Source organism: Falco rusticolus, chromosome 14 (assembly GCF_015220075.1).
Source record: "Falco rusticolus isolate bFalRus1 chromosome 14, bFalRus1.pri, whole genome shotgun sequence".
In the NCBI taxonomy this organism is placed as follows: domain Eukaryota; kingdom Metazoa; phylum Chordata; class Aves; order Falconiformes; family Falconidae; genus Falco; species Falco rusticolus.
In genome coordinates, this window is record NC_051200.1 from 1125859 (window position 1) to 1151226 (window position 25368).

The 25368-nt window shown below is 58.7% G+C and overlaps 2 protein-coding genes across 3 annotated transcripts; one reads left to right on the forward strand and one right to left on the reverse strand.

Moving 5' to 3' along the window:
* Positions 1-318: 318 nt before the first annotated feature.
* Positions 319-5713, reverse strand: LOC119157171 (tumor necrosis factor ligand superfamily member 10-like). The gene is made up of 5 exons (XM_037407752.1): positions 5400-5713; positions 3272-3418; positions 2924-2960; positions 2302-2409; positions 319-2036 (listed from the first exon to the last, which is right to left on the reverse strand). The coding sequence occupies exons 1-5, from the start codon at positions 5613-5615 to the stop codon at positions 1594-1596; spliced, it is 951 nt and encodes a 316-aa protein (XP_037263649.1). The 5' UTR covers positions 5616-5713; the 3' UTR covers positions 319-1593.
* Positions 5714-16025: 10312 nt separating this feature from the next.
* On the forward strand, positions 16026-20296 carry LOC119157242 (contactin-like). Of its 2 annotated transcripts, XM_037407953.1 has the most exons (6): positions 16026-16199; positions 16833-17162; positions 17291-17560; positions 17745-17804; positions 18847-18898; positions 20023-20296. In XM_037407953.1, exons 1-6 carry the CDS (start codon positions 16118-16120, stop codon positions 20024-20026), a joined length of 798 nt encoding a protein of 265 aa, XP_037263850.1. In that variant the 5' UTR covers positions 16026-16117; the 3' UTR covers positions 20027-20296. The 2 variants fall into 2 exon arrangements, with proteins under 2 accessions (XP_037263850.1, XP_037263849.1); XM_037407952.1 differs by lacking the exon at positions 17745-17804 and having other exon boundaries at positions 16040-16199.
* The last annotated feature ends 5072 nt before the right edge of the window (positions 20297-25368 follow it).

Below are 25368 nucleotides of genomic sequence, written 5' to 3' on the forward strand. Positions count from 1 at the left end.
TTTTGTATTGGCATCGCTGGAGCCGGAGGCTGGTGCATGGCAATGTCTGTGGATGTGGCGGGATGTGGGAGTCACCTGGCTCGGTCTGGCACTGGCTCCCAGCCCCATGTGAAGGAGGGGGCTCAGGCCTGGAGAGCTGTGGGACGGATAATGGGGGCAAGCCTGGCCACAGCGTGATGAACAAGCCCATACTGGCACCCCAGTGTTTGGCTGGACTTGGCAACTCCAAAGTGGGGAGAGGAGGAGCAGTGCGAGGACCCCCCAGGGTGGCTGGGCAAGATGGAGCCCCTGGGCACAGAGCGCAAAGAGGTGCGAGACTGGTGCTGGAGTACAGGCTTTATTTAAACCAGCACCGAGAACCCCCTCTGCAGCTGAGCCAGCATGGGGGTGCTCACAGCCTTCGTGGGAGTGTGGGAAGTCTTGAGCCTCTTTGTGGGAGGCATGGGAGACGTGCTGTCCTCTCCATGCACACCGAGTCTTATTGATACAGAGAGTATACGGGTAATTACAAAGGGTGCTGCACCCACCCCAGAGTCTGTGGGCCCAGCCAGCTCGACCACACTTTGCCCTGCTTGAACCCACCTTTTGCATCTGACACAGCCCTTAACACCAAGGGGCTGGTCTTGTTCCTTCTGGGTCCAGCGCTCACCCATGAGTTGAAATCCTGCAGGTTAACGACTGCCGGGGCTAAAGAAGTGAGCAAGCAGGTGGCTGCGCTGGCCTAGCAGCGCTGGGAGGACCGAAGACCCCAAGAGATGCTTGGTCAGAACCAAAGGGGGAGGTGTGATGGCCAGCTCCTGGGCTGGATGGTGCTGTGCAGCTTGGCTCGGGCAAAACGTGTCTCTCTGCCATGTGCCTGGGTGCGGTTGCTTGGGCTGGTGACTACTCCAGCTTCGTGGTCCTGCTCTTTGACCTCCCCTGAAACGTATAGCTGGCATCGCTCCAGGTTTCTAGTTAGCCCAAACCAAAACTCCTTCATTCCTTCCCAGAAGCTGACGCTGGCCCCGCCTCGTACCTGCCAGGCTTTGCCGTGCGGACACTCACCGCTAACCCTGGCTTCTGTCCCAGCGCCTCCAGCTCAGGGTCCCCCAGCACCCGCAGCCTGGCTGGCTGGGTCTGCCCCTGCCAGATGTGGGGTCAGACAGGCAGAGGGTCACCCTGCCACGGTGACATGGTTGCAGATGTGACCCAGTGCCTCTCCTGCAGCAGGGAGCCCTTCAGTGCTCCCTGCTCCATTTGCTCAGATGGGAGCCAGGGAGGTGATGTGCCACCAGGACTGGGATGTCCCTACACTGTGCATGTTTCCCATGCGCCCTCGGAGACCTTTTGTGGCTCATGGGCTTCCTCCCAGCTGGACAGTGTGGCCCCAGGTGGCACCGAGCACAGTGGGTCCCTGCGGGCAGCCACCTCCCGTGCCCTCCTCTGGCCCATCCCTCACTGCTGGGGACAACACACGCAGGGAAGCCCCCCCCCCCCCCCCCCCCCCCCCCGCCCCGCCGTTCAGCTGTTGTCCTGTTGGAATAGCTGTGCCCCTGGACCACCCGGCAGAGTTGATGGGCAGGAGCAGCAGGAAGGTGGGAGGCAAGGCAGCTGTCACAGGTCGAGCCGGAAGGCCCCAAAGTAGCTGGCTGCTGCATCGTTGTAGTTGATGGCCAAGGAGGAGACGGAAACAAAGAGCTCGTCACCAACCTTCAGCTCAAACAGTCCCCCCTGGTAGAGAGCGTGGAGCCCGTAATCTGCCTCGGGTGCCCAGCACTTGGTGCCAACCCCTTTGAGCAGAAGGATGGGCTGGCTGTAGGAGGTTTTCCAGTTGATGCACTGCACAAGCTGGGAGCCGGAGAGTCGGGCATTGGCCCCATCATTGGGGTAGCGAAAGTAGATCTGGGAGTAGATGTAGTACTTGCCCGCCTGGTTGACCCGCAGCCGGCCGTCCCGGTAGGTGATGTTCTGCAGGTGTGAGTGGATGGTGTTGTCTTCCCAGTGGGTGATGGCGTTGCGGCAGGACTGGGAGAGGTTCCCAAAGTCCTTGGAGTTTCCTGGGGAGAAGGAAGCATTGCCAATGGGAGCAAGATGTTCTGGGGAGCACCCGTCAGGGTCAGGAGAAAGGAAGGGGGTGGCTCAACTCGCTCCCACAGTCAACCAGCTTGGAGGGGCAGAGAAAGTAGTCTCGGACTGGGCAAGAGAAACATCTCCCTCTATTCCACCAAACACATCCTCCCACCCCAGACCCCTTTGGGTGAGATCTTTGCCCTGTTTCCATCTCAGAAACCCACCAGTGCCCAGTGGGGCTCCCCGACTCACCGTCCTGGGCCAGGCTCTGTGGGCGGAGGGTAAGATGCGCCGAGGGCTTGCCGGCTGTTCTGGGGGGAACCTGCCCCTCCGAGGTGTTGAAGTATCTCTGCCGTGTCTCTGCGAGGAAAGGGACACACGGCTGTAGAGGCCAGAGAGCATGGGGATGCCCAGCCATGTGCTGGCTGAGCGGGTCCTTACTGTGCAAGCAGAGTGAGCTGGGCAGGGAAACACCCCACTGACCCGTTGAAGAGCAACATTAATTGGGATGGAAATGCCTGGTCAATCATTAGCTAACCTTTCTGTGCCCGGACTCCCAAGCACACACATGTGGCTGTCCCTCCAACCCATTCCCTGGGGACATATGCCCTTCATCCGCCCAGCGGGACAGTCCTTGCTCTCCCCCTCCCACCCCAGCTCGCAGCGCCGTGCCCAGTGGAGTTTGCCCTGGGAGTGCCCAAGCCCCCAGTACCCGCTGGCACCCCTGGCCGTGTGCCGAGCCACGGGCACGTGGGCTGCGGCTCCCTGGGTCTGGCTGCAACCCAGCCCCAGCAAAGAGGTCATCGGTGCTTTGCAGCGCCGGCAAGTGGCACCACAGCTGCTACCCCCCAGTGCCGGGCCAGGAGAGACTCACCCTTCACCGCGCTCCTGCGGATAATGTTCTCCGTCACCTGGACCACCAGAGAAGAGAAACAGTCCCACAGTCAAAGGTGAAACGGGCATTCCCTGTACCCAGCTCCTCCTCAAAGCCTTCATGACTTTGTCTTTCATGCTATGCCTCTGAGCTACACCAGCTCCTCGCCACAGAGGGGCTGGCATCCAGCCCTGCTCCTCCCCCCAGCTCTTAAACTATCCTTGCAATTGCCGTCTGCCACCATTCCAGTGAGGCTGATGGGGAAACTGAGGCAGATAGGCAGACAGGAGCTCTCCCATCAGCTGTCCCATCCTCCCCGGTCACCAAAGCTGGTGGGACCATGCTCACCGTGGCCACATAGGCTTTGATGGTGTTGGCCAGCTTGAGGCAGGACTGGTTGCTGATCAGCTCCTCCAGGCTGGAGCCCTCCTGCTGCTGGTTGATGGCCTGCAGACAGCGCAGCTCCTCCGCGCTTCCCGGCGCCTGGGCTTTGAGCTGGAACAGGAACAGCCGGACACCCCCGCTGACACCGGGCAGGCAGGGGCAGCATGCGTGGCTTGGCTGGGGTGCACAGCAGGGGTGCCTGGCGGGTGGGGGGTGGGCAGCTGCCTTCACCCTGGCTCCTCCAGCATCAGGGCTCTCACAGCCACACCATGGGGTTGACAATAACCCTGAGCTGCCCTGATCCCAGAGCCGGTGGTGGGACAGGATGGTACCTCCAGGACGCAGACACTGACTGTGTCTTCTGTGCTGGGATGGAGTTAGGTGGCAGGGTGTTGGGTAGATCCCAAGTTCTCTCAAAAATCTATTTTTGTGAATTGGACAGGTTAAATCTCATCTTGTCCTCCTATGACCCCTGGCAGAAACGAGCCTTGCTCATCCCAGCTCTTTGGGAAATGTGACAGCCCCTTTCATTGAGTTCCAGCGCTGAGCATGAGGAGGAGGTGAGACTCGAGGAGTCTCACAAGCTGCAGAGCACCAAGTAAAGAAAAGAAACCCAGATCTCCTGTTCTCCTTCACCTCTTCTCCTCCTGCCCTGGAAGAATGGGCTTGTCAAGCAGTAAAACCCAGCCTCAGCTCTGAACAAGCTTTCTCAGCTCCTGGGGAAGCGGTTGCCCTGCAAGGTTTGGCTCCGTGCAGCGCACAGAGGTACAAGCTGCAGCCGCAGGCTGACGTGCCCAGGCAGCCTGGGCCACGCTCCTCGCGCTTTCCCACTGCTGAGCGCAATAGGGGCTGCAAAACCAGCTCTCACGCAGCTCTGCCCTTCCAGCTGCTGAGCCGAGCAGGCGGGGGACGGGACCCCAGGCCCTTGCAGTGCTGCGTCAGCCCAGGCCCATCTCAGGCACCTCCTAGCCTGTGCTGGCCTACAGTCTGGGCTGGGAAGCCCCCCCCACCTTTTGTGATGCGGGCTGCTGCACACAGGAGCTGCTGGTCCCAGGTGGGCCAGGGGTCTCACCACACCGTGCTGCTGTCTAGGGCGTGGGGAAACCAAGGCACAGGTGGGACAGGTGTCCTGAAATCAGTGTGCCAGGAGCTGGGAGTGAACGCCAGCACCTTGACCATCCTATCTTTATCAGCTGAGTCACTCCCAGATCCCAGGACAGATCCCAGGAATGCAGTGTCTATCCTCTGAGATCAGCCCAAGGAGCTCAATTTAAGTGGCTTTCTCCTCCCTTCAGTCCTTCCCTGCGGCTCCGTCTGCCAGCATTCCTCTCCTCCCTCCAATGCCTTTCGTCTAAATCCCTCATATGTGGCCATGGGGATACAGGGATGGAAACAAAGCCCAGAGAGAGGGCTGTGCTCCCAAAGGATGCTCCAGTGGGCACCAGACTCCTCCTGCATCCATGGGCAGGGCTCCAGCATCCCACAACCGGGGTGAAGCGGATTTGCTGTCCTGGAGCGTGGGTGGGAGGGGAATGGAGGCAGCGGTGAGGGGGGATGAAGTAGGAACTAGAGGCATATGGGGCCCGAAGCCGAGGGCAGCCCCCCACCCCCACCCCCATCCCATCGGGAGCTGCAGAGGCAGAGTCTGAAGGGGGCCCCAGGACAGGGCCCCCCCTCCCAGTATGGACCCTCAGCTCCCAGGACAAAGGCTCCTTTTCTCCACATCTGGATCTATGGCTCCATGGGGAGCTCAGGGCAGTGCCCCCCTCCCCCATCCCACATCTGGACCCATGGCTCCCAAGGGAGCTCGGGGCCGTGCCCCCCCCCATCCCTTCCCATCCCACATCTGGTTCCACGGCTTCCAGGGGAGCTCGGGGCCGTGCCCCCCGCCCCCATTTGGATCCGCGGCGGGGCAGCGCCGGTGGCCGCCGTCCCGGGCGGGCGGAGCGGGGCGCGGGCAGAGCCCCCCCGCCCCAGCCGTCGGGTCTCGGGGTGGGGCAGCACCTCCGCCGGTCCCGGCGCCCCGCCCGCAGCGGAACAGCTCGGTGGGGGGGTGCGCAGGCCATAGTCCCCCCGCCCCCGGCGGGCTCACCTTGGAGATGGCCATGGTGAAGTAGACGAAGAGGCCGGTGGTGGAGGCGATCTGCAGGGCCAGGATGGCCATGACCGCCACGCTGCCCCACAGCGGCCCGCACCGCCGCCGCCGCCGCGCCCCCCCGGCCCCGGGGCCATCCGGCAGCATACGGACCTCGGAGCCGCCGCTGTCGGAGCGCAGGTACTGCCCGGCGCTGGGCTGGTGCGGGGCCATCGCCCGGCTCGGCACGGCTCGGCTCGGCTCGGCACGGCACGGCTCAGCCCGGCACGGCTCGGCACGGCACGGCCCGACAGGGCACGGCTCGGCACGGCGACGCTGCGCTGCCCCGCGCCCGCCGCGCTCCGAGGGGCGGGGCCCCCCCAGCCCCCTCCCACCGCGGGGCCGGGCCGCGGGGACCGTCGCGGGGGGACACGGGCACCGACGGTGGCCTCGGGGACGGGGTGTCCCGTCGGCAGCGGGAGCCGGGCGGTGGGACCGCGGGACAGGGCGGCGGCAGTGCCGGGGGGTGGCCCCCCGGGGGTGGGGGCCGGCAGCGAGACCCCCCCGGCTGGCTGGGCTGGGAGCAGGAGGGCGCAGGGCTGGGGGCTCCCGGGGGCCCGGCCCCGCCGCTCTGGCCGCCCCGAGGCGCTCGGGCAGGTAAGGGTTTGCCGAAACGGGGGTCACTGCTGCTGAGCACCCCCCGGAGGCCCTGCCCGGGGAGGCCGTGCCCACCGGTGGGGGCCACCCTGGGCTGGGGGCAGGGCAGGCTGGAGCGGGGACCCGTGTGGCCCGGCCAGCGAGCAGGAGCGCTGGGGACGTGGCTGTTGCGTGGCCACTGCACTGGGCGCTCGGTGGCCACGAGAAAACACAGAAGCGCCTCTGTCCTCCCAAGGATGGGGTGTAGGAAGCAGGGTTGGCCCAGCCCAGAGCCCGGCGCCGGGGGGCAACTTAGGATGGATGGCGAAATAGGGATGTGACCGTGACCGTGACTGTGACCGTGACCGTGAGAGGTTGGGCCCAGGTGAGACCCACGGTGGAGGCAGCTGCCCTGTGGCCCACCCCGTTCCCAGGGCTTCAGGCCCTGCAGCCACCCTGGGCTGGGACGCCGGCCAGTGCCGCAGCCGCCGTTACTCACAGGGACATGCCACAGAGATGTGGCCACGAAGCCAGAGCTGCTCTGAGTCCAGGGTTTACCTCCCTGAGCGTCACGGGGGTCCCATCCAGGGCTGCTCTCCCTCGGTGAGAGCTGTGACCCAAAGCCCTGCCAGGCTGAGCTTTGATCCTCGATGGGCTTAGAACAGTGATACTTCAGTAATAACGTCAGTTCAGGATTTGTCCCTTAAGCCTCGACTTGCTGGGCTGGGTCTTGGCAGAGTGTGTGTCACCTTAGGACCCCCCACCTGGGCAGCAGGGAGAGCTGGTAAGAGGCAGCTCACCAGCCGCTCGCTTCTCCAGTGCTCTCACACAATGAAGGGCATTTTTTTTCCGCTCTTTAAAGAAGTAACTTGTCCCTGTTCTCATCCTGCCTGCCGGGAGTGGTACTGTCTCTTCCACCAAATCCTCTTGTCTCTCCCTGGTTCCGTGCAGACCAGTTTCCTGCAGGGAGCCCCAGCGGACACGGGATGCTGGGGAAGGCAGCAAGTCACAGGTACCACCTAATTAAAAGGGATAGAGCAATTCCAGTTTCTCTTTTTGCTGATTTCTTTGTGGGGCTGGGGGGAAGCAGCAACTCCCTCTCAGCTCCCTAATTGCTTTGGGCTCAGGTCAGGGGACAGGAATGTCCTTTCCTTCAGCTGCCAGGGCAGGAGCTTGAAGAAAAACCTCTCAAGCATCTTTCCATCTTTCCTGCTTACGCATTCCTGGGTCCTGGACAGACGGTGCCGTTGTCCACGCAGCGCTGCCAGGCTCTTTGCCCCCTTCGGAGAGCGAGGTGGGCGGGTGGCCCTGTCTGAGCAGGTCGTGCATGGGGCAGAGCACGGCAAAGGCTCAGGCAGGTCCTGCCTTTTCTTCAGGATTTGGAGCAATCCTGCCTGCAAAGAGGGGGGTCCCCATGTGCTGGTAGTGACTCCTGGTCCCCCTTCCTTCTCCTTTCCTGCTCAGCCCAGGCTCTATGTGGCTGTGGCAGCAGCCACTCTTGGTGGCCCGTGGGGGCCCTGGCCTGTGCTGGTGGCCGTTCCCAGCAGTGGATGTTGTCTCACACCCACAGTGTGGGTCCTGCACCCTGGCACGGGGCCGCTGACCACCCAGACAGGGGAGCTGGAGGTTGAAAATGGCTTTTGCATAGGAAAAGTTGCCCAGGAAGGGCTGGCAGTGCTGCAGCAGTGATGGGGAGCCCACAGCCCAGCCACTCGCCCTGCCCTCCCTGCCCTGTGTCTCTCCTGCAGGGCTCCCTGCAGGGTCAGTATTGGCTCCCTCCTTGCTCTGCAGGCTGACATCTGTGCATCTGTCCTTCCTCCCGACCCTTGCTCTCTGGACCCATCACTGCAGCCTGGCTGGGCTGGCATCGCACGCACCCCAGGAGCAGTTCTGAGCGGGTCCCCGCCATAAGGCTCCCTCCACCCATGCTTTCTTTGCCATGAGTTGAGCATGGGGACACTTAATCTCAGCACTTTCATATCCCCAAGCCCAATTTTATCCTTAGGCATACACAAATATGCAGTAGTCCCTGCAGCACTGGCCAGGTGTGTCAGGCTTCTACAAGCTGCTGCTGTGCCCAGCCGGCAGAGGAGCTGTGTGAGCAGCTACCGTGACCTCCCAAACATGGTGAAGTGGGTGACTAGTCGCCTTATCTGCCTGCCTTGAATAATGCAGGCTCCATACAAATGTCTTTGGCTCACTGATCTAATCACTCATTTGCTGTGCAAGTGTCTCCAGTGGACTGTAATGGGCAAGGGGAGAGGATGGAGGGGGGAAGGGTGTGTGGAGGTTTTCTTGGTATCTTCTCAGTATCAAAAAAAAGTTTTTGCTGTTACTCTTTTAGCAGAAAAGCAGCACTAATGCTATTTGGGGGCTCCCCCTGTTCCCCATCTCCCATTGACATGCACTGAAGCCTGCTCAGAGCAAAGCTGCAGGAGCAGGGCAAAGGAGGTGGGATGTGATGTGGACAAGAGACGTGGAGGGGAACGCTGAAGGGCTGAGGACTGATTTATTACCAGCAGTACCAGCCAAAGCCTTTCAGCTTGGACTGCTTGTCGACTTCAGTGCCTGCTCTCAACTCTACCACCCTTTGCCATCCTCCGCTTCTTCTGCAGGAAGCGGCTGCTGAACTCCTGGTGACTTGTCTTGCAGGGACCTGGGTGGGGAAAAGGCTGCCCCTTCCCCCTCCGTGCTGTGTCAGTCAGGAAGTTCTTGAGACAAGGGGATCTTCCAGCCAAAAGCATCTGCCCAGTCCGTGAGTGGTTTTTCCCTGCTCTGCCAGATCAGTGCACGACCTGGTGCCCAGGGCCCGTGAGAGACAAGTGCTGCTCTGCTCGGCGCTGCAGCCAGCACCATCCCTGCCCTGGCAAGTAGCTCTTGCCCCAGGGGAGGTGCCTTTGCGGGAACTGGGGAAGAGCACTGAGCTCAGAGAGAGATGACTATTCATTTCAGAAAAAAAAACCAATTAGAAATGAACCCTCCTGGTTGTTGTTCTTATTAAAAAGGCTCAGGACCTTCAGAGCCAGGTGGAGGGGGAAGAGCTAGAAAAGGTGCATCTGTTGCAAAACCGTGATCTGCTCTCTGGCAGCAATGCTGCCTGCACCTGGGGTTGGAGGGCTGCATGCACTGGGGGCTCACAGGGACCCCTGTGCAAGGGGCAGGGTTTGCCTGTCCGAGCAGCCAGCCAGGCAGGGTGGGGAGGGGGCAGAGGTAGCCGAGCTCCTGCTTTTGGTGGAGGTGAGCTTGAAGAGCCACATTTGCAATTTGGGGCATGAATGTGGTCCTGGGCCATGCGCTGCTCCGTCAGATGGGGCAAGGGCACACATGGGCTCTGCTGATGAGCAGAGGGAAGCCTGGAGCTCCAAGAACCTGGTAGCTTGGGGCTGCTCGCCGTGCCTTGGAGCCAGGAGGGTTGCAGAGCCAAGCCTGTGAGTGAGGGCAGGACCAGAACTGGAACTGTGCAGAGAAAATTGAGTGGGAGCCAGATTAAAAAAAAAAAAAAAGCCTCTTGATACTGGCTGAGGAGTTGTTTTTCACTTTTAATGTTTCCTGGCCTGTGCACAAGGAGAGCAGGGTCAGCTGAGCCTGGAAGTTTGTTTCCTCAGCACTCAGTGGTGCCGAGCAAGTGCAGGAGAGCAGGAGGTGGTGTTTTGCTGGGGCCTTGCCAGTGCTGTCAGCAAGGCCCTGGGGTGGGGGACAGCAGGCATAGTACCTGCATGGAGAGGCGAGTTGTGTGGGATTTTCCCACAACTTCATGGGAAAACACATAAAAAAGTGTGTGTCTGGGATTTTCCAGCCTGTCCCTTGGATTTGCTTCAGCTTTGCTTCAGGCAGGATGGTTGAATGTGTGATTTAGTCATGTTGTTTTCCAGTGTTTTGCAGGAGCGATAGCACGTGCAGGACCAGGCTGGACCCCTCTCGAGCGGGGTTCGTGACAGGGCATCCCCCCAGTTTGCATCTCCTGGCGCGGAGCCGCAATGCTGGCTCTGCGCTCCCTGGGGCTGTTCCTTTAAGGCAAACCGCAGCCTGGCGTCATTCAATCGAGCAGCTGATGATTTCTAACATGTGTTGGCTACATGATCTTCAGTCGGGAAACAGCAGCCCCCCAGGATGTGAAATCACTGCGTGCAGCTCGGACAGGCCTTTGCTAACCTCCCTGGTATGCGCTCTCAAAGATTCGTCTTGTGATTTGAACTGATCAGTTCCTGTGCCGGGATTTTTTTTTTGGGGGGGGGGGGGAATAAACCTCTTCCCCATCACACCATACTTCCAAGGCTCAATGGGCAGTTAGGGCTTCCAGCTGAGACACTGGATCAGCTCACCTTCCTGACTAGGTCTGCCCTGACCATGTGGAGAACCCACTAGGACCTCTGTGCTGGGCTCGGTTCTGCCCTTGTCACAGGGAGCACCCTCTCCTGGGGTGGCAGGGACCATCGCAGGTCCCTCGACTAGCCCTATGCCATGGCCTGGCGACGCCAGGGTGGTTCACCCCATGCGTGGAGCAGCACAACATTCACCTTGTAGCTGTTGCAAGATCCAGGGAAACAGAACAGGAGGCTGCTGGTGATGTGCCCTGGCCCCCTGCACCTCAGTGCCTCAGTTTTCCCCTGTCCAGCAAAGGCTCTCCGAGGGCTTTGCTTCCTGCATGGCTTCCCAAGTGCTTGAGAACACTGGCAGGAATATGTCCAGCCTGGACAATGCCCTGGTGTTTGTTCATCCCACAGAATGCTGCAAATGCTCTGCTGCAGCGAAGTCCCCCAGCAGAGTGTTTGGTCAGAGGGAGGAAAGTCTGGCTTGAAAGGAGATGAGAGATGCTATGTGAAGAGACTTAAATAGCGGGAGAGCTCCCGGAGCCCTTATTATGTAGAACGATGGGAGATGCGAGGGCCAGCTCAGCCCCTCTCAGGGTGATACCACATTCCCTGGGTGATGCTCTGACGTGTGGTGGAGCACGCTGTGGATGTGGCCACTGTCACAGGCCTGTGGGGTGCGTGGGGCTGTGGAGTGGGTCAAGCTTTAGAGTGTGTGTGTGTGCTGCTCTGGGGCTCTGGGCTGGACCAGGCTACCCCAAACCCCAAGCCTTTCTCTCAGAGGCTGGCTTGTTTTTAGCTTCCAAACTTCAAGACCTCCACAACCAGACCTCTCAGAAGTTGTGCACTGAGCAGCTTTGTCCTCTCTGCCCCTTTGGAGCTGCGGGCTGGCTGGAGATGCATGGTGCCCTGAGCGCTGGATGCCGCCGCAGCGGTGAGTAGGGCACAAGGCAGCTCTGTGGTGCTGCCTTCCCTCCTGCCCACCTGCCTTCGCTCCCTGCTGCTGCGTTTGTGAGGTGAATTGACTCCCCAAGGGGTGAAAACACGTTTTGTAGAAGAAGCTGGGAGCATCTGGGTAGAGTTGCTTGACCCTCCAAGAAATGCCTGCCAGCATCTTAGCCAGCTTTGTGCTGCTTTGCCCAGACAACTTCTCTGCCCTCCAAGTGCTCTGTCCTGCTCTGCATCCTGCTCCACACCTCTTCCCTCACCTCCCTGGGCTGGAGCCTCCCTGCGGAGCTCAGGCTTATCAGGGCAGTGCTGGCAGGCTGGTGCCAGCTTGGTGAGGGCTGGGGGAGAGGGCAGAGCTGCTTTCTGCGGCAGCCTTTGCCTCTGATGCATGTGGTCCACTGCTGCCGCCCGTGTGACCCACACACACACAAACACCCCAGGCCCTGAATTGACTCCTGGAAAGCACCACGGATATTTTCTTGATGGTCCTTAGCTGCCCAGGTATGGCTAGAGATGTCTTCTCCTGGCTCAAGCACTGGGGTGAAGGACGTAGTGCTGGGGTGTACCCCAGGGGTACAGGGCAGGCAGCAGTGCCTGGACAGCCGCTGCGGTGGGATGCCCCAGGGAGACAAACTAGAGGGGAAGCTGTGCCAGGGCTGGGACAGGAACATGGCAAGGGGTCTCAGTTGCCTTGACATTTCTTCCTCCTTTCCCCTCAAAGCCCTGGCCAGTCTGTCCTGGAGCCTCCACCAACACCTTGCCCATGACTCCAGGAGCCGGCTCAAGCTGAGCCCTGGGCCTTCGGACCCTGCCTGAGCTCTGTTCTAGGTGTGCCTGCCTTCAGCTCCACCACAGCCATGCCCCTTGCTGATCCAAATCTTGAGCTGCAGAATAACCTCGTGGCCTGACCTCGGACCTGCCTCTCACCATCAACTTGCCCGATGATCTGAACTTGTATATGTATGACTTCTATGAACTTGGATGTAGCTAGCGTCTTGGGGTCTGCCCCACTCACCCTGCTTGGAGGACTAGGACCCGAGGTGCTGGCTGGTGATGCCCTTGCCCTGCTGGCCATGGTATCTCTGCTGGTGCCTGGCCCTGCTCTGTGTAGAACCTAACCTCCTTCTAACTGCTCCTGGTTGTCCAGATCACCCTTGCAAGGGTCAGAGCCAACTGGAAAGCCTACACAAAGTGCTGGGATACTGGGATGGCACCTGCCTCCCCTTCTGTGTCTCATGGAGATGGCCTGGCAGCAGTGCCAGGTCCCTGGGGGGCTTTAGGCTTGGGCTGGGGCTTTGAGCAGGGATGTGCGCCTGTGTTGGCTCTGCCCCACTTGTTGCTGGCTCCGTTCCTCACCTGCATCCCTCTGGCTAAAAGCATGCTGGCCGTCCTTGCAGCCCTTCCAGACCTGCAGGTGGGTGGTGGGACCTGGAGGTAGCTGGGATGGAGAGCCAAGGAGTAGTAATAGAGGGAAAGGAGGAGCAGGGAGGCTCTGGGGGACCGCGGGAGCAGGGTTGCTCCCTGCTTTGCTGGTGGGACTTTGTTTACTTGGCAGCAGAGGGTTGGACAGAGGAGCCCCATAAAGCCACAGACCAGCAAGCTTCCCCGGGAGGGATGTAGAGCCCTAACGTTGCTGGCCCAGCAGCACCCTGTGTAACATCACAAGGTGGGACTGCTACTGCCGAGACGCGCACACCCTGACCAGGAGCATCCCTAGGCTCTGGTGGGGGAGGAAGGGCCAGCTTCAGCCCACAGCTCCTTCTCTGGGTTGGGCTCCCTCGACCCAACTCTTCCCTTGCACCATCTGACAACTGATCATCTCGCTCCCTCTAGTGGGATGGTTCTGTGGGCTCCCTGCCTCGGCACACACGTGTGCCCGCGTTTCTCCTCTTGCATCTTGATGCCTTCTTGGAGATCTTCCTCGGGCCACGCTGGGTCTGGTCCCTGGTCTGGCCACCCCTCTGCCCCCTGCAGCCCTGCTCCCCTCACTGTTCCCAGCGGGCAGTCTGGCACCCCTGGAGGGAGCAGAGCAGCCTCCAAGAGACAACCCGAAGGTCTTGGGTTTACCAGAGGCTGGCTCACAGGGTGGGGGCTCAGTCCCTGGCCCGGATCTGCTCTCCCGGAGGTTTTGTGCACGCACATGCACACGTTGCCCACCTCACTGCCTCCCTGAAATGCAGCGCTGCTGCTGAGGCCCAGGCACTATTCTCCGTGGGGTCCTCCTCCGCGGGGCCTGGGCAGACCACACGTACAGGACCCAGGCTCAGAGATGCACCTCGCTTTGATCACTATTTTGCAGGTCACAGCTTTTTAAAGCACTCAGGACAGGAACATCGGTGTGGAAGGTATGCCACCAACGGTGTCCCGGCAGCATCCCCACCCAGCAATGCCACACCAGAGGCTCCGTTTCCCACCCGGCCATTTCTCCTGGGTGCTGTATGTGTACCTCTGGATGGACAGAAATTGGCAGGCACAGAAACTCACTAAACAGAAAAGTAGCACTTTTGTTGCTGCCTCTTCCAAGTCGCCTTTCGCCCCGCTGCAATCCCGGCAAATGCAAGAGCCAAGGTGTCAGAAGGGGTGGAGAAGGGAGGACCGCTCCAGCGCTGTGCCCTGATTTAGACTTCCTCACGATGGAGGGGAACAATCTACTCAGATCCTGGAGCAGCAGGTTTGTGCAGCACAATTGCGCATATTCAGTTTGCACAGCAAATTCTTGCAACATTTTTGTGCAGAACATTCAGGCACGTTCGGTTTGTGCAGCAGCTTTATGCATACCCAGTTAGAGTAACTATCCAGTTAGAGTAGTGCCTGGGGGAACATTGGAAGGTCCCCTGAACACCAGCACCACCCCATCACTCCCGAAGGCATCAGGAGGGGACCCAGCCATGGTGAGTGTTGAGTTTATTGTGTTTCTGAAGTTGCTCGGGGCCAGAAATAGGTGCCGTGGTGGTGTCTGAACATGCCTTCAAGAGGAAATGCTCCTGCACAGTGGTTCCCAAACCCATTTGGCTTGAGCTTAGTTTTTTTATCTCTCTCTCTCTCTCTCTCTCCAGGGCTGGTTTCCCCAGATATGAGGCCACTGGGCCACACAATGCACCATGTCAGGTTTTGCTGCTCTACTGATGCAAACAGCCTTCAGCACCCTCCTAGGCTGCTAAGGTGACAGATACAATGTGGAGAAGGGGAAGAGGACCCCCACCCACCTTGTAATTTAGGTGATAAACCTTATGTGGGGGCAGCGGGAATCTCTACGGTGTCCCCTGCGCAGGCAAAGCTGTTTCCCAGCCACGGTCCTGCCCTCTCCCACAGCCCTGCCTCGAGCTGGAAGGCTGCCCCACCAAATTATAAAAGTCCCATTTTTTGCTGCTGTTGTGGGCTCCTCCGCCTGCCCTTGTCACTGAAATTGGGAATAAGAAAACTCCTTAACACCAGTGGAGCATGAAGAAGCAGGCATGCCTTCATCACAGTGTTGGGTGCGGGGGGGGGATTGTGCGCGTAACGTGTGCCTCGTGTTACATTTAGGCAAAATTATATAGACCACACATATGTTCATGCATTACATTTCTTGGAAAAATCGTATGCATTCATTCACCAGGTGGTACTATGTCAGTTAAGCCTTACACATGCTCCTTACATGTATTTTAGAGTCTTCTAGAGGGTCTCAAACAATAGTCGACCCTGAGCTGAGCTTCCCTCCCATGGGCCCTCCGTGCTCTCCCACTGCTTTCCTACACACAGCCCCTCAGTGACAGTTCTAGACGACCCCTTTTCACGTGCAGAATTAAACTCCATAACTCAGGATAAGTTACAAAGCAGATACGTTTATTGCGGCGCCGGGTGCAAGGGGGATCGCTCCTCCTAACTTGCACACTTAGTTGTACTCACAGCGCATATTTATACAGTGAAGTTGGCTAGTTCCGCCCAGAGTCTACACCTACTGACTAATTATTGGTTAGTTGCTTTCTCGCTTCAGTTTAAAGGGACAGTTCATTTTGAATTTACTGGGCATGCTCCCCGAGCGGGGGATCCACCGTCTTCGGGGGGGGGGGGGGGGGGGCATTTGAGTAGGAGGTCGGGATCTCCCCCCACCACAGTGATTCTACCCTGGTGTCCTTGAGCCTTACCCCTTCAGCAGCCCGTTTTCTTCCAGCAGCTCGCAGGCCCCTGCCAGCAGGCTCCGTATTCACACGCCGGTGGGGCTCAGCTCCCCCTGCCCTGGCTGCCCCCCGAGGCGCTGAGCGGGCCGAGCCCCAGCCCTGCTCTCCAGGCGGGGAGGCTCCTGCCCGCCTGCCGACGGCTGCTGGCCCCGGGGCGGCTCCTGCCTGCAGAGTTTTAGGTTTTTCACTGTTATTTTCTCGCGTCACTTTCCCCTTGGCATGCAGCAACACCGCTGCGGCTGGTTAGCGGCTTCCCATGGGGGTGCTACCGCCACAAACAGCAACGCCTGGCGAAGAACCCACGGGGCAGGGCGCGGCACGGCTCCCCCCGACCCCCTGACCGGGCACCGGGGGGCTCTGCGGGGGGCCGGTGCGGGAGGGGAGCCGGGGGCATTGCCGGGGGGTTCTCCTGTGCTCCGGCTGGTGCCCGGGGGGGTGGGGGGGAGGAGGAGGGGGGGGAGGGGAGAAGCAGGAGGAGGAGAGCCCCAGGGCTCGCTGTGCCCCGCCGCCGAGGTCACCCTGCGGCGTGACACCGGCGGCAGGCGGGCGGGGAGGCGGAGCGGCTCCCGGTAACCAGCCCCGCTTCCCGCCCGCCCGGCCCCGCCCCTCGGCCCCGCCCCGCCCCGCCGGCGGGACCGTCCCGGTGCCTCGTGGCGGAGCTGCCGCCGCTCCGGTCCCGCAGATGTTGCCCGTCCTCCTGCCCGTCCTCCTCCTCCTCCTCCCCGCCCGGCGCGGCGGCGCGGCAGCCGGCCTGGGGATCACAGGCGAGTCTCTGCCGGGGGGCGCGGGGGGCTCGGTGCTGCCGGGGCCGGGTCCCGCGGGCTGGGGCCGGGGTGCCCGCGGAGGAGGCGCCGCCCGCTTTTGGGGTGCTCCGGTGGCTGGCGGGCGGGGGCGGCCCCTCGCCGAGCCCCGGCTGCGGGGCGCTGGGGTTCTCCCGGCTCCGTTCCGTGGGCGCAGTGGGAGCGGCCGGGCTCGGGCGCTCCCGAGCCCCGTGCTTCCCCGGACAGAAGCTCTCCGGGGCGGGCGGGGAAGGTCCTCGCCGGCGCTGCCGTCTCTTGGCGCTTTTTCCTGGCAGCGGTCCGACGGGAAAGCGCCCGTGCGCGGGGCGGGGGGCTCCCGCAGCGCCGTGCCCCTCAGGCCGGCGCTTCTGGGGTCCGAGGTGCCGGAGCGGTGCGCACCGTTACGGCAAAACCCGCTTTTACCAGGCGAGCGGTAGCAAAGCGGCTCGCAGCCGGCCGGGCGCCCCGACTCTCCCACCTCGCTGCTTAAAGCCAGAAATAACCCCCCGGTGCCGCCGTCCAGAGCGGCTGAGCCGGGGGGGGGCTTTCTCTGCCACCCCCCCGGCGGGCCAGGCTGGGTCTCGGTGGCCGCAGAGTGACATCTGGATTCTCCCCCAGCCCGCACGCTCTCCCCGTGCTACTCGGCCGATCTCCGGCCGACATCGCAGCGCCTGGTCTCGGCCGTGGGCTGCACTGTGCTTCTGACGGTACCACCGCTGCAGGTCAGCAGAGGTGTCCTCTGGGAATACAAAGCTGGCCTGCAGGAAGGAGTCATCGTCAGCTATGCCCTCGATGGACCCGCCAACACGTCTCGCCCCTACAAGAATCGCACGAGGTTCAATGAAACAGATTTCTCACTGCAGATCGTGCTGCAGCAGGGAGATGACCGGCTGTACCGGTTCAGATCCAAGTCAGAGGCCACGGGCTGGTTCCAGCTGCGTGTTGTCGGTGAGTGCTGAGATAGCAAACCCTCCTCTGCAGCCGGAGAGCTTGAATTGCTGGGGAGGGAAGGTGCTCCAGGTCTGGCACCTGGGGAGCCAGGGTCTGAACGCTGACAGTTGCTCCGTCTCTCCCAGAACCACTGTCTGAGCCAGAAATTGTGGGCAACTCATCAGTGAAGGCAGGAGGCAACACCAAACTGGTTTGCAACGTCCTGGAAGGGAAGGCAGACTTGTACTGGTGGAAGAAAAATGGGGAGCTGCTGCTGGGAAGCGACCACATCCAGTTTGTTGACAACAGCACCCTGTGCATCGTTAAAGCATCGATGAATGACAGCGGCTACTACGCTTGTGTGGTCCGCAATGAAGTCAGCCAGAATGAAACCTCCTTCCTGCTCCACGTCCAGAGTAAGCGGGGATTTCTTCCTGATGCCTGGAATAAGAGACAGGGGAAGTGGCCCACAAAAACATATCTTCTTGCCCAGTGCCTCTGTGAGCTCAGCCTCAGTAGCTGCCTGGTGGCAGGTTTTTGCTTGGAGGGTGTGGGTAGGGGGTTAAATTCTGTCCGGCTGCAGGGATCCCTCCTTTGCAGATGCTGCGAATGTGGTGTTGCCCGTGATCCTGGTGTGCGTTCTCATCGGCTTGCTTGCAGGTGAGTGCTGGGGCTGAGTCTTCACCCTGGCTTTTTGGCCAGCTGCTGCATCGCTGGTGGGTGCTGCAGCAAGCGCCACACGTGGGAAGGGATGGGCTGAGAGGGTCTGTGCCAGCTGACATGGCACATCCTTGCTGCGCCTGGGTTTCTCACCCAGGAGTCCCGTGGGCAGGGGCTGGGGCTTTGTCATTGCCATCATTTCAATCAGGGTGTCCCCATTCCAAGGAGGTAATGTGTTCCTCTGTTGCCTTCCCTTGCCTCCCTGCACCCAGATGTGGGAGGGAAGGTTGTCCTGAAAATGTGTCCTGTGTGTCCAGAGCAGGCATGACATTATACTTTACTTTTTTTTAATCTGGATCAACCCCCCAAAAAGTCCCATGGGCACTGAGGGATGTTGCACATCCCTTCTAGGGTGCGAGCACTGAACCTCCCCCCACGGTGTGCTCGGTTTTCTGCCTGCAGAAGGGAAACATGCTTCCTTTCTCCGTGGTCTTGCTTTTCCTCCTTTTTTGGAGCTGGAAACATTTTTTCCAGCCTATCCCCAGTCCCTGTCAAAGTGGGGATTTTATTTAATTCTCAGATTGTCAACTGCAAACTTGGAGGGCGAAAAAAACCAAAATGCGAAAGTCTGGACCTGAGATGAGGATCTGGCCGTTTAAAATAGAAGTAGGAGGTTCTCCCTGGGTGATTTATGTTTTGCTATTGCACAAAGTTTTCAGGTTTTTCCTGTGTAGAGCCTCCAGGCGGTGGGTAGGTGCTGGAGAAGCTCCTGCTCTCATCATCCCCCGTGACACTCCCCTCGTATGGCTCACCTGCGGCCAGAGCTGGTGGCCATCTCTCCTTCCCGGCCATCGGCTGGGCTGGGGCCATCCCTACCTGGGGGGCAGCGGGGAGGTGGGCAGGGGTGGCTTCCTCCAGACCCCAAACACCAACCCAGCAGCAGCAGGTGCTGCCAGGCTTGAGGTTTCCCAGCCATTGCCACACTTTGTCTGAGCGCCATTTCTAGGGCATTTGATGGAGATGATGACTGGTTTGTCCCCAGGTGTCTTCGTCTGGTGCAGGAGAAGGGACCGCCAGTGTTACAATGGCTGTAGGTAAGATGCCCTGAGCCCTTCTCTTGGGGGTGGCCCTTCTCCAGCCACAGCTACAAGCCAGAATTTATTGTTGGCTAGAACTGAGGAAGCTGGACAAGTGGGAGAGCTTGGGGTCCTTTGCCAGCCTCTCTTTGCAGATGTAAGAGGCAGCCAAGGGGTTGCTCTCATCCCTCCAGAGGCTCAAAGGATTTGCTGTCCTCCCCTGTTTAGTCCCCACTGGGATTTGCTCTGGAAATATCCTTGTTTCCCCCACACAGAGCCAGGTACTCCCGGTTATCCCTGGCAAACCAGGTGCTGGGCACCACTGGACAGTGCAGGCTCACCAGCAGCAGGGTTCATCCTGGCCCATCATCCTTTTGCTCCATCACTGCTTCTCCCTCAATGCTGGCTTTTTAATTACTGCTACACATTTTCTGAAGCCAGGTATACTGGGGTGATAAGTGGTGGTCCTATCCCAATTTCTCCCGTTGCAAAAACGATCAAAACCTCATGCTATGTTTTTTGGGAGAGCAGAATCTTGCCCGGAGGTGAAACACTCAGCTTCTTCAAAGCACGTCTGTGGCTCAGAGGGAGCCAGCTCTGGTTTCCAGTAATGCTTTCCAGATTGGCACAGACCAAGCTGCAGCAGCCTCCAGGGTGGAGCAGATGCAGAGGATGTGCAGCCCTGCCCTGAAACATGCTCCTTAATGGGTAGTGTTTTTTTTTTCAATTCTCCAAAGGGCTCCAGAGGTTTCTGGGAAGTGAGTGATTCTTAAAATCTTCTTGGAGCTTGCTTGCTCTATGTAGCCACAAAAAATGGGCTGTTAGCTGTAGGTTCCTGGAGGGTGAGGACAAGGATGTGATCCCCTAAGGATGGAAAACTGCATCCCATGATGCAGCCAGTCAAAAATACAAGCTTTTGGTTGTGTTGTGCAGCCAGGTCCCAGACGACTCCTCCCAGAGATAAGCTGGCCGAGGTAGCTCCAGAAATTTGGAGTAGAGCACAAGTCCAGACCTTCCCAGCACAGTCACCACCAGCTTGTGACACCCTGCAGCTGCCTGAGGATTCAGAGCAGGTCTGAGGGGTGGGTGAAGGATCCACACCCAGGAGGTGGCCTAGACAGAGATCTCTCTTCTCCTTGCAGGTAGAGAGCTTGGGCAGCTGCGCCCTTGCTGCCTTCCCCTGATGATGGTGGTGGTGGTGGATGCTGCCTGGGGAGTGCCAGACGTCTGATGCTGTCCCAGCCTCTTCGGGGTTCACCTCTGAATTGCTCCAGCTGCCAAACCCCACAAATATTTTTTTGTAGAACAGCGGCTTGGATTATTTCTGTGTTGTCCTGCTCTTCCCCAGGGCCCCTTGCCCATCGCTGGGGGAAAGGTGGGCATGGCTGTGCCTGGTGACCTGGCTGCTGCTGTGCTCCAGACCTCCTTACCTCTCCTGGCTTCCTCCAGAGGCTGTGTGGGGTAAGTGTTTGCGGATGCTCTGACAGCTCTGGAAAGAGCCACTGTCCCCGCTGGACAAACACACGCTCTTGGGGCTGCTGGGGAGCTCCCCAGCCCCTGCCTCTCCAGGGCATGAGCCCCTCACCGTGGCCTCCTGGTGTGCTACTGTGCCTGGGACTTGCCAGGGTGGCTGAGACCATGGGCATTCTACTCGGTTTAGCCCTTGGAGGGAGGAAAAAGGGGAGGATTTTGCTGTCGTGTGCACTGTGGAGTCCAGGACAGGTGTGGAGCCAGTGGAAGGGATCAGAGGATGGAGGAGCGGCAAAGCAGCTTTGTTTCAGGAAGCAAACCCCAAAGCGATCCCTGAGCCTGGCTGTGTGAGAGCAGCGGCACAGCCTGGAATGGGAGACGGAAGGGTGCTTCCGAGCCCATCTCCTCTGTCCTCCAGCCCTGGGCTCCAGTGGGATTTGGAGACATCCCCTCTTCTTCTGAGCGCTAGCCACCTGGATTGTACGTGTGCCGACACAAGCTTGTCCTTCCCTGGTGCTGCTCCTGGGGGTGATGGTAGACTTGGTCTGGTCTGACGTGGCCAGGGCAGCCCGGCTTCCTCCCCAGCTCCTGCTGCCTGCCTTCCCTATGCTTGTGCAAAGCTCTTTGGGGCTTTGCTTGTGAAGGGCTCATTAGTTGTTCTTATAGTTGCCGTTCCTTAGCCTGGAGGCACAGCCTCACCCTGGAGAGAGCTGGATGCTCTCCCAGGAGTGCTGGACCTCACCAAGTGCCTCGCTCATCGTCAGGCCAGGGTGTTTGCACCCAGCTTTCATTCTGACAGAGACAACCCCGGGTCCATCACCCTGTCTGAGCCAGTCCCCAGCACCTCTGCGGGGGCAGGCATTTCAGGTGCCCTGCTCTAGCTTCTGGATGGCCACTTCTCTCCCAGAGCAGTGACCTCTCCTTGCTCCGAGCCACAGTCAGCAAACAGAGCGGCACGGATGGACGTTTCTGCTGCTTGGGTCTTGCCTGTAGACCCGCTTCTGCAGCAAAGGGCTTTCCTGGCCAGAGGAGTGGTGGGTTTCCCTCTGCTTGGAGTCATCCCTTCTCTTTGGAGAGTAGAAGTGTACCTGGGAGAGGCTCAAATCATATCCCACAGCATGAGCAGTTGCTATGCTGTCCTATGCCTCTTTCCAGGGCAAATAAGAAAATTGTGGGAGAGCAAACTAGCTTCTGGCTTGACTGTCATGTCAAGACACTGCCTGCTTTGCTGCTGGCTCTGTCCTGGGGAGCTAACTGGGATATAAAGGCACCGGCAGCAAAGGGCCATCTCTCAGCCTGGGATGTCGTGTTGCAATTAAAGCATTAAAGGAAGCAGAGCATTTTGGGTGGAGTGAACTAGATTTCAACCTCAGTTTTAAGGTACAGTGCAGGTTGTCAAGCTCCCTGTTGTGCTTGCAGGTGTAGAATGAATGCAGCCACATGTTGTGCAAAAAATAGTTTTCTCAACTTTTTGGAGAGTTGTCTGCAAAGCATTTTGGAGAGTTTGTGGTTTGTTTTTTTTTAATGTCTGTTGCTACTAATAAAAGCGTGTGTGTTATCGCAGTTGATGCTGTTGTGATCTTCAGGAGTGGGAAATAACCCCTCGGGGTTATCTAAAGCCTGCGCTAGTGGAGGGATGTTCTCCCTGCTGCTGGACCCTGCGCGAGCTTCGTGTTTTGGTGCTGGGTTGCAGCTGGGGGCAGACCTTGGAATGCTGGATTTACCCCTGATGTGAAGCTCTTGGGAAGAGCTGCTGCACCTAGGAAGGTAACTTGCTACTTCTGTGCAGTTCCTGCATCCCCATCCCCTCCCTTGCCTGGGCAGCCCGGCTCCTCCTGTGGTGCTTGCAGCATGGGGGACTGAGCTGGGATTAAAACCAACCTGACAACCTTGCTCTGAAGCTGGGTGAGGGTATTTTTAACCTGTATCAGTTCCCTGAGTCACTGGGACCTGGCAAGCAGCCGTCCTGGCATGGCCTGTAGTCCCAGGGGCGGCTGGACTTGTGAGATGCCACTCAAGTGAGACAAGGTCGGAGATGACTCTGGGGTTCACCCTGTGGATGCTTTTCAGGGGCAATTTGAGCCTCAGGGTTTATCTAGTGGCTTTTGTATGTATGCAGGTTTATGGATAGTAGCTGTGTTTGTAATGAGAAAAACCTCCTCTAGGGCTGTAGGAAATAAATACCTTTGTGCATTGTAACAGCTAAATCTGGTAGAGGAAAAATAGCCTTTGGGAAAGACAGGAAGCATGTGCGGAGTTTAAATGTGGCCTGAGTAAATAGGTCCCTGTGTTTTTATACCAGGGCATGTCAGATGCGCTGGGATGTACCTGTGGAAGAGATGTTGCCAGCATCCATCTCCTCGGCATCCTTGCACTTGTGCCTTCATGTCCTTCCTCCCTTGTGTGTCTCTTCCCTCTCCCTTGGAAGCCTTGGCAGCTTAGCGCGGTACACCTAATTAGCAAAGCTGTCGGCAAAAGACTGTGAAATTCAATCACTTTGCTATAGCAGGTGGGCAAAGTCTGACCAAGCACCTGTCTCAAGCAGCAGAAACATTTTGGTGTGCTTAAGTTTGCCAAGCAAATTACTACTGGTAAAGCAGATACGTATTTCAAGTTACTAGAAAATTACTTTCAGAAAAGCAAGTATATGTATCTATTCCAAGATACTACCTAAATGACTACTAAAGCAGCAAGTATTGATGTATCTGCTTCTCGATATTAGAAGTATGTGTATCTATGATTAATTTCTTACATGAATACCTATATATATGTACTATTTGAAATGTTACCAGTATAGTGCTCATCAGGAGTGAGGCCAGTCAATGATGGGCAAAATCTCCCTGCATGGATGATCCATGTCAGGGAATCTGGAGTGGGGCAGGCATCCCCCAGCCGGGGTCCCGTCTCATGCAGAGAAATTCTTGCAGGGAGAGGATCCGTTTTGAGTAGAACGGGAGTAATTTTTTATACCATAACAACGTGAGGGGGCGTAGGACACCACTGTGTGGAGGAGGTAGTTCTGTTTCACCTGGAACAACCTGTAGGTAATGTTATTTTCTATTTTTCTCAGACCAATTTTTGCTATTCCGGGCTGTTTCTCTCTTCCTGTCACTGAAGCAACCAAAATCTTTTGCTGATTTCTACTTTCCCAGACTGTTTTTGACCTTTTTGGACTAATTTTTCTCTTTCCAGATGATAAAATGTACTGTTCCTGTTTCTTGGGTTTGTGATTATCAAGGGTGCCTCCAGGTGTTTCAGGTTCTCGGGTACCCAGGTGTACTTCACAGGTGCCAGCTGTGCTCCTCAGGGATGCTCCTGGTCCCCAGGCTGGCAGACTTGCTGCTGCAGCGTTTTTGCAGCCATTTTCTGTCAATGTTTTTCCCGTTGTAACCTTTATGGCTGCTCCCAGTGGTTGCTGACAGCAGTGATGGGTGCCGACTGGCACTGAGTGCCAGCACATCCTGCCAGAGCTGGAGAGTGAGATGACACAGGTCGTTAAGAAGGGATTTAATAAGAAACTGAGGCAGGCTGCGGTGATCAGGGCTTGGTCAGATGTACAACGAGCCCCCTTCACCCTCTTCCTCTCGACCCCTTTCCCCGACTGTTCCTTAGTAAGTTTTTTACAGCACCACATCTTCCCCTCAAATATCCCATATCCTCATCTTCTTCCTGCATCCCCCCTCTTATCTGTTGCAAACTCTGGGTTTGTCCTCTCCGAAGCTCTGCCTGTCGTTTCCTGGTGGTCCATCAATCAGTGATGGGAGATTTTTGGTCTTTGGCACCATCTCCCTTCGCCCCTGTCTACTGGGCTGTGTCTCCATGTGCTTTTCTTTGTCCCTTCCCCCTTGATCGGATAACCTGAAGTGAGCTGGGACAGGCTGGATGCAGCTCTGGCCTCATACCTCAGGGGCCTGGAGCTCTCAGAGCCGGTTCACAGCATTTGTAGCTTGGTGTAGGAAATTCATTACGTTCTGGCTAATGGTTGGAGCTCCCCGAGTTTGCCACGTCCCTGATCCTGGTCCCCGCCACAGGGATGCAGCAACATGCAGGCTCCCAGTCCCGTGCTGGCTGGCTGGTGGGATGATTTCCTCCTTGCTGTGGTGCGGCAGTCCCTGCTGCCAGCTTTTCTCTGGGGCACAGCCACTGAGCAAGCTGAGACCCTGGCGGCTTCCCCAGAGGTGCAATCTGCCTGCCCAGCCATCACAGCCCCGCGCCTGGCCCTGCCATCACTCCTTCTCCCTGTCCTCCTCCTCTCCGGTGCTCTGGACTCAGCGGGGGCAAAAAATGGGGAAGGCTCAGATCTGCCCCCCAGGTTTGATGCCCGACATCCCAAATTACTCCGTTTGCTGCCTGCAGCTGCACTCTCACAGGCAAGCTGTACTGGACACGTGTCCCTGGGCTGGGACTTTCCATCCCTGGCCGAGCCACACTGGAGGAGCACCCATCCTGCTTGAAGTGGTCCCCTGCACCCCACATCCAGCCAGGGAGAGGGCTGTTCCTCCCCCAGCAAGGAGGGACACCCTGAATCCAGCCTGGTGTGCCTATCTGGGGACGAGGGATGTCCCAACAGGGTAAGTGATCGTGGGAAATGAGCCCTGTGCTATCCACAGCATCCCTGCCGGCATGGCTCGGTGGGCACTTGGCAGGGCCAGGGGCACTCAGCCAGCCAGAGCTCGGGCAGGGGAAGCAGGGCTTGGACAATTGCCGGTGGCACCAGGGGAGACCTCAAGCCCTGTCCCCGCCTCGCAGCTCAGCAGGCAGGAAAAGGCATGTCCAATGCAAGAATGAGAAGCTGGTTTGTTCCCAGGACAGCATTCCCCTTTCCGGCCATGGAAACCTGCGCTGGCCAGGGAGCCCAGGGCAGCGGCCAAAAAGGCAGTGAAGCCCTGAATTTGCGCCGGGCCAGCGAAACCTGGGCCAGCACTGGCCGGGGCACAACCAGCCCCTCCGCAGGGCCAGGAATAGGGTGGGGTCGTTTTCTGCTTGACGAAGGAAAACAGGGATACACAAGAAGCATC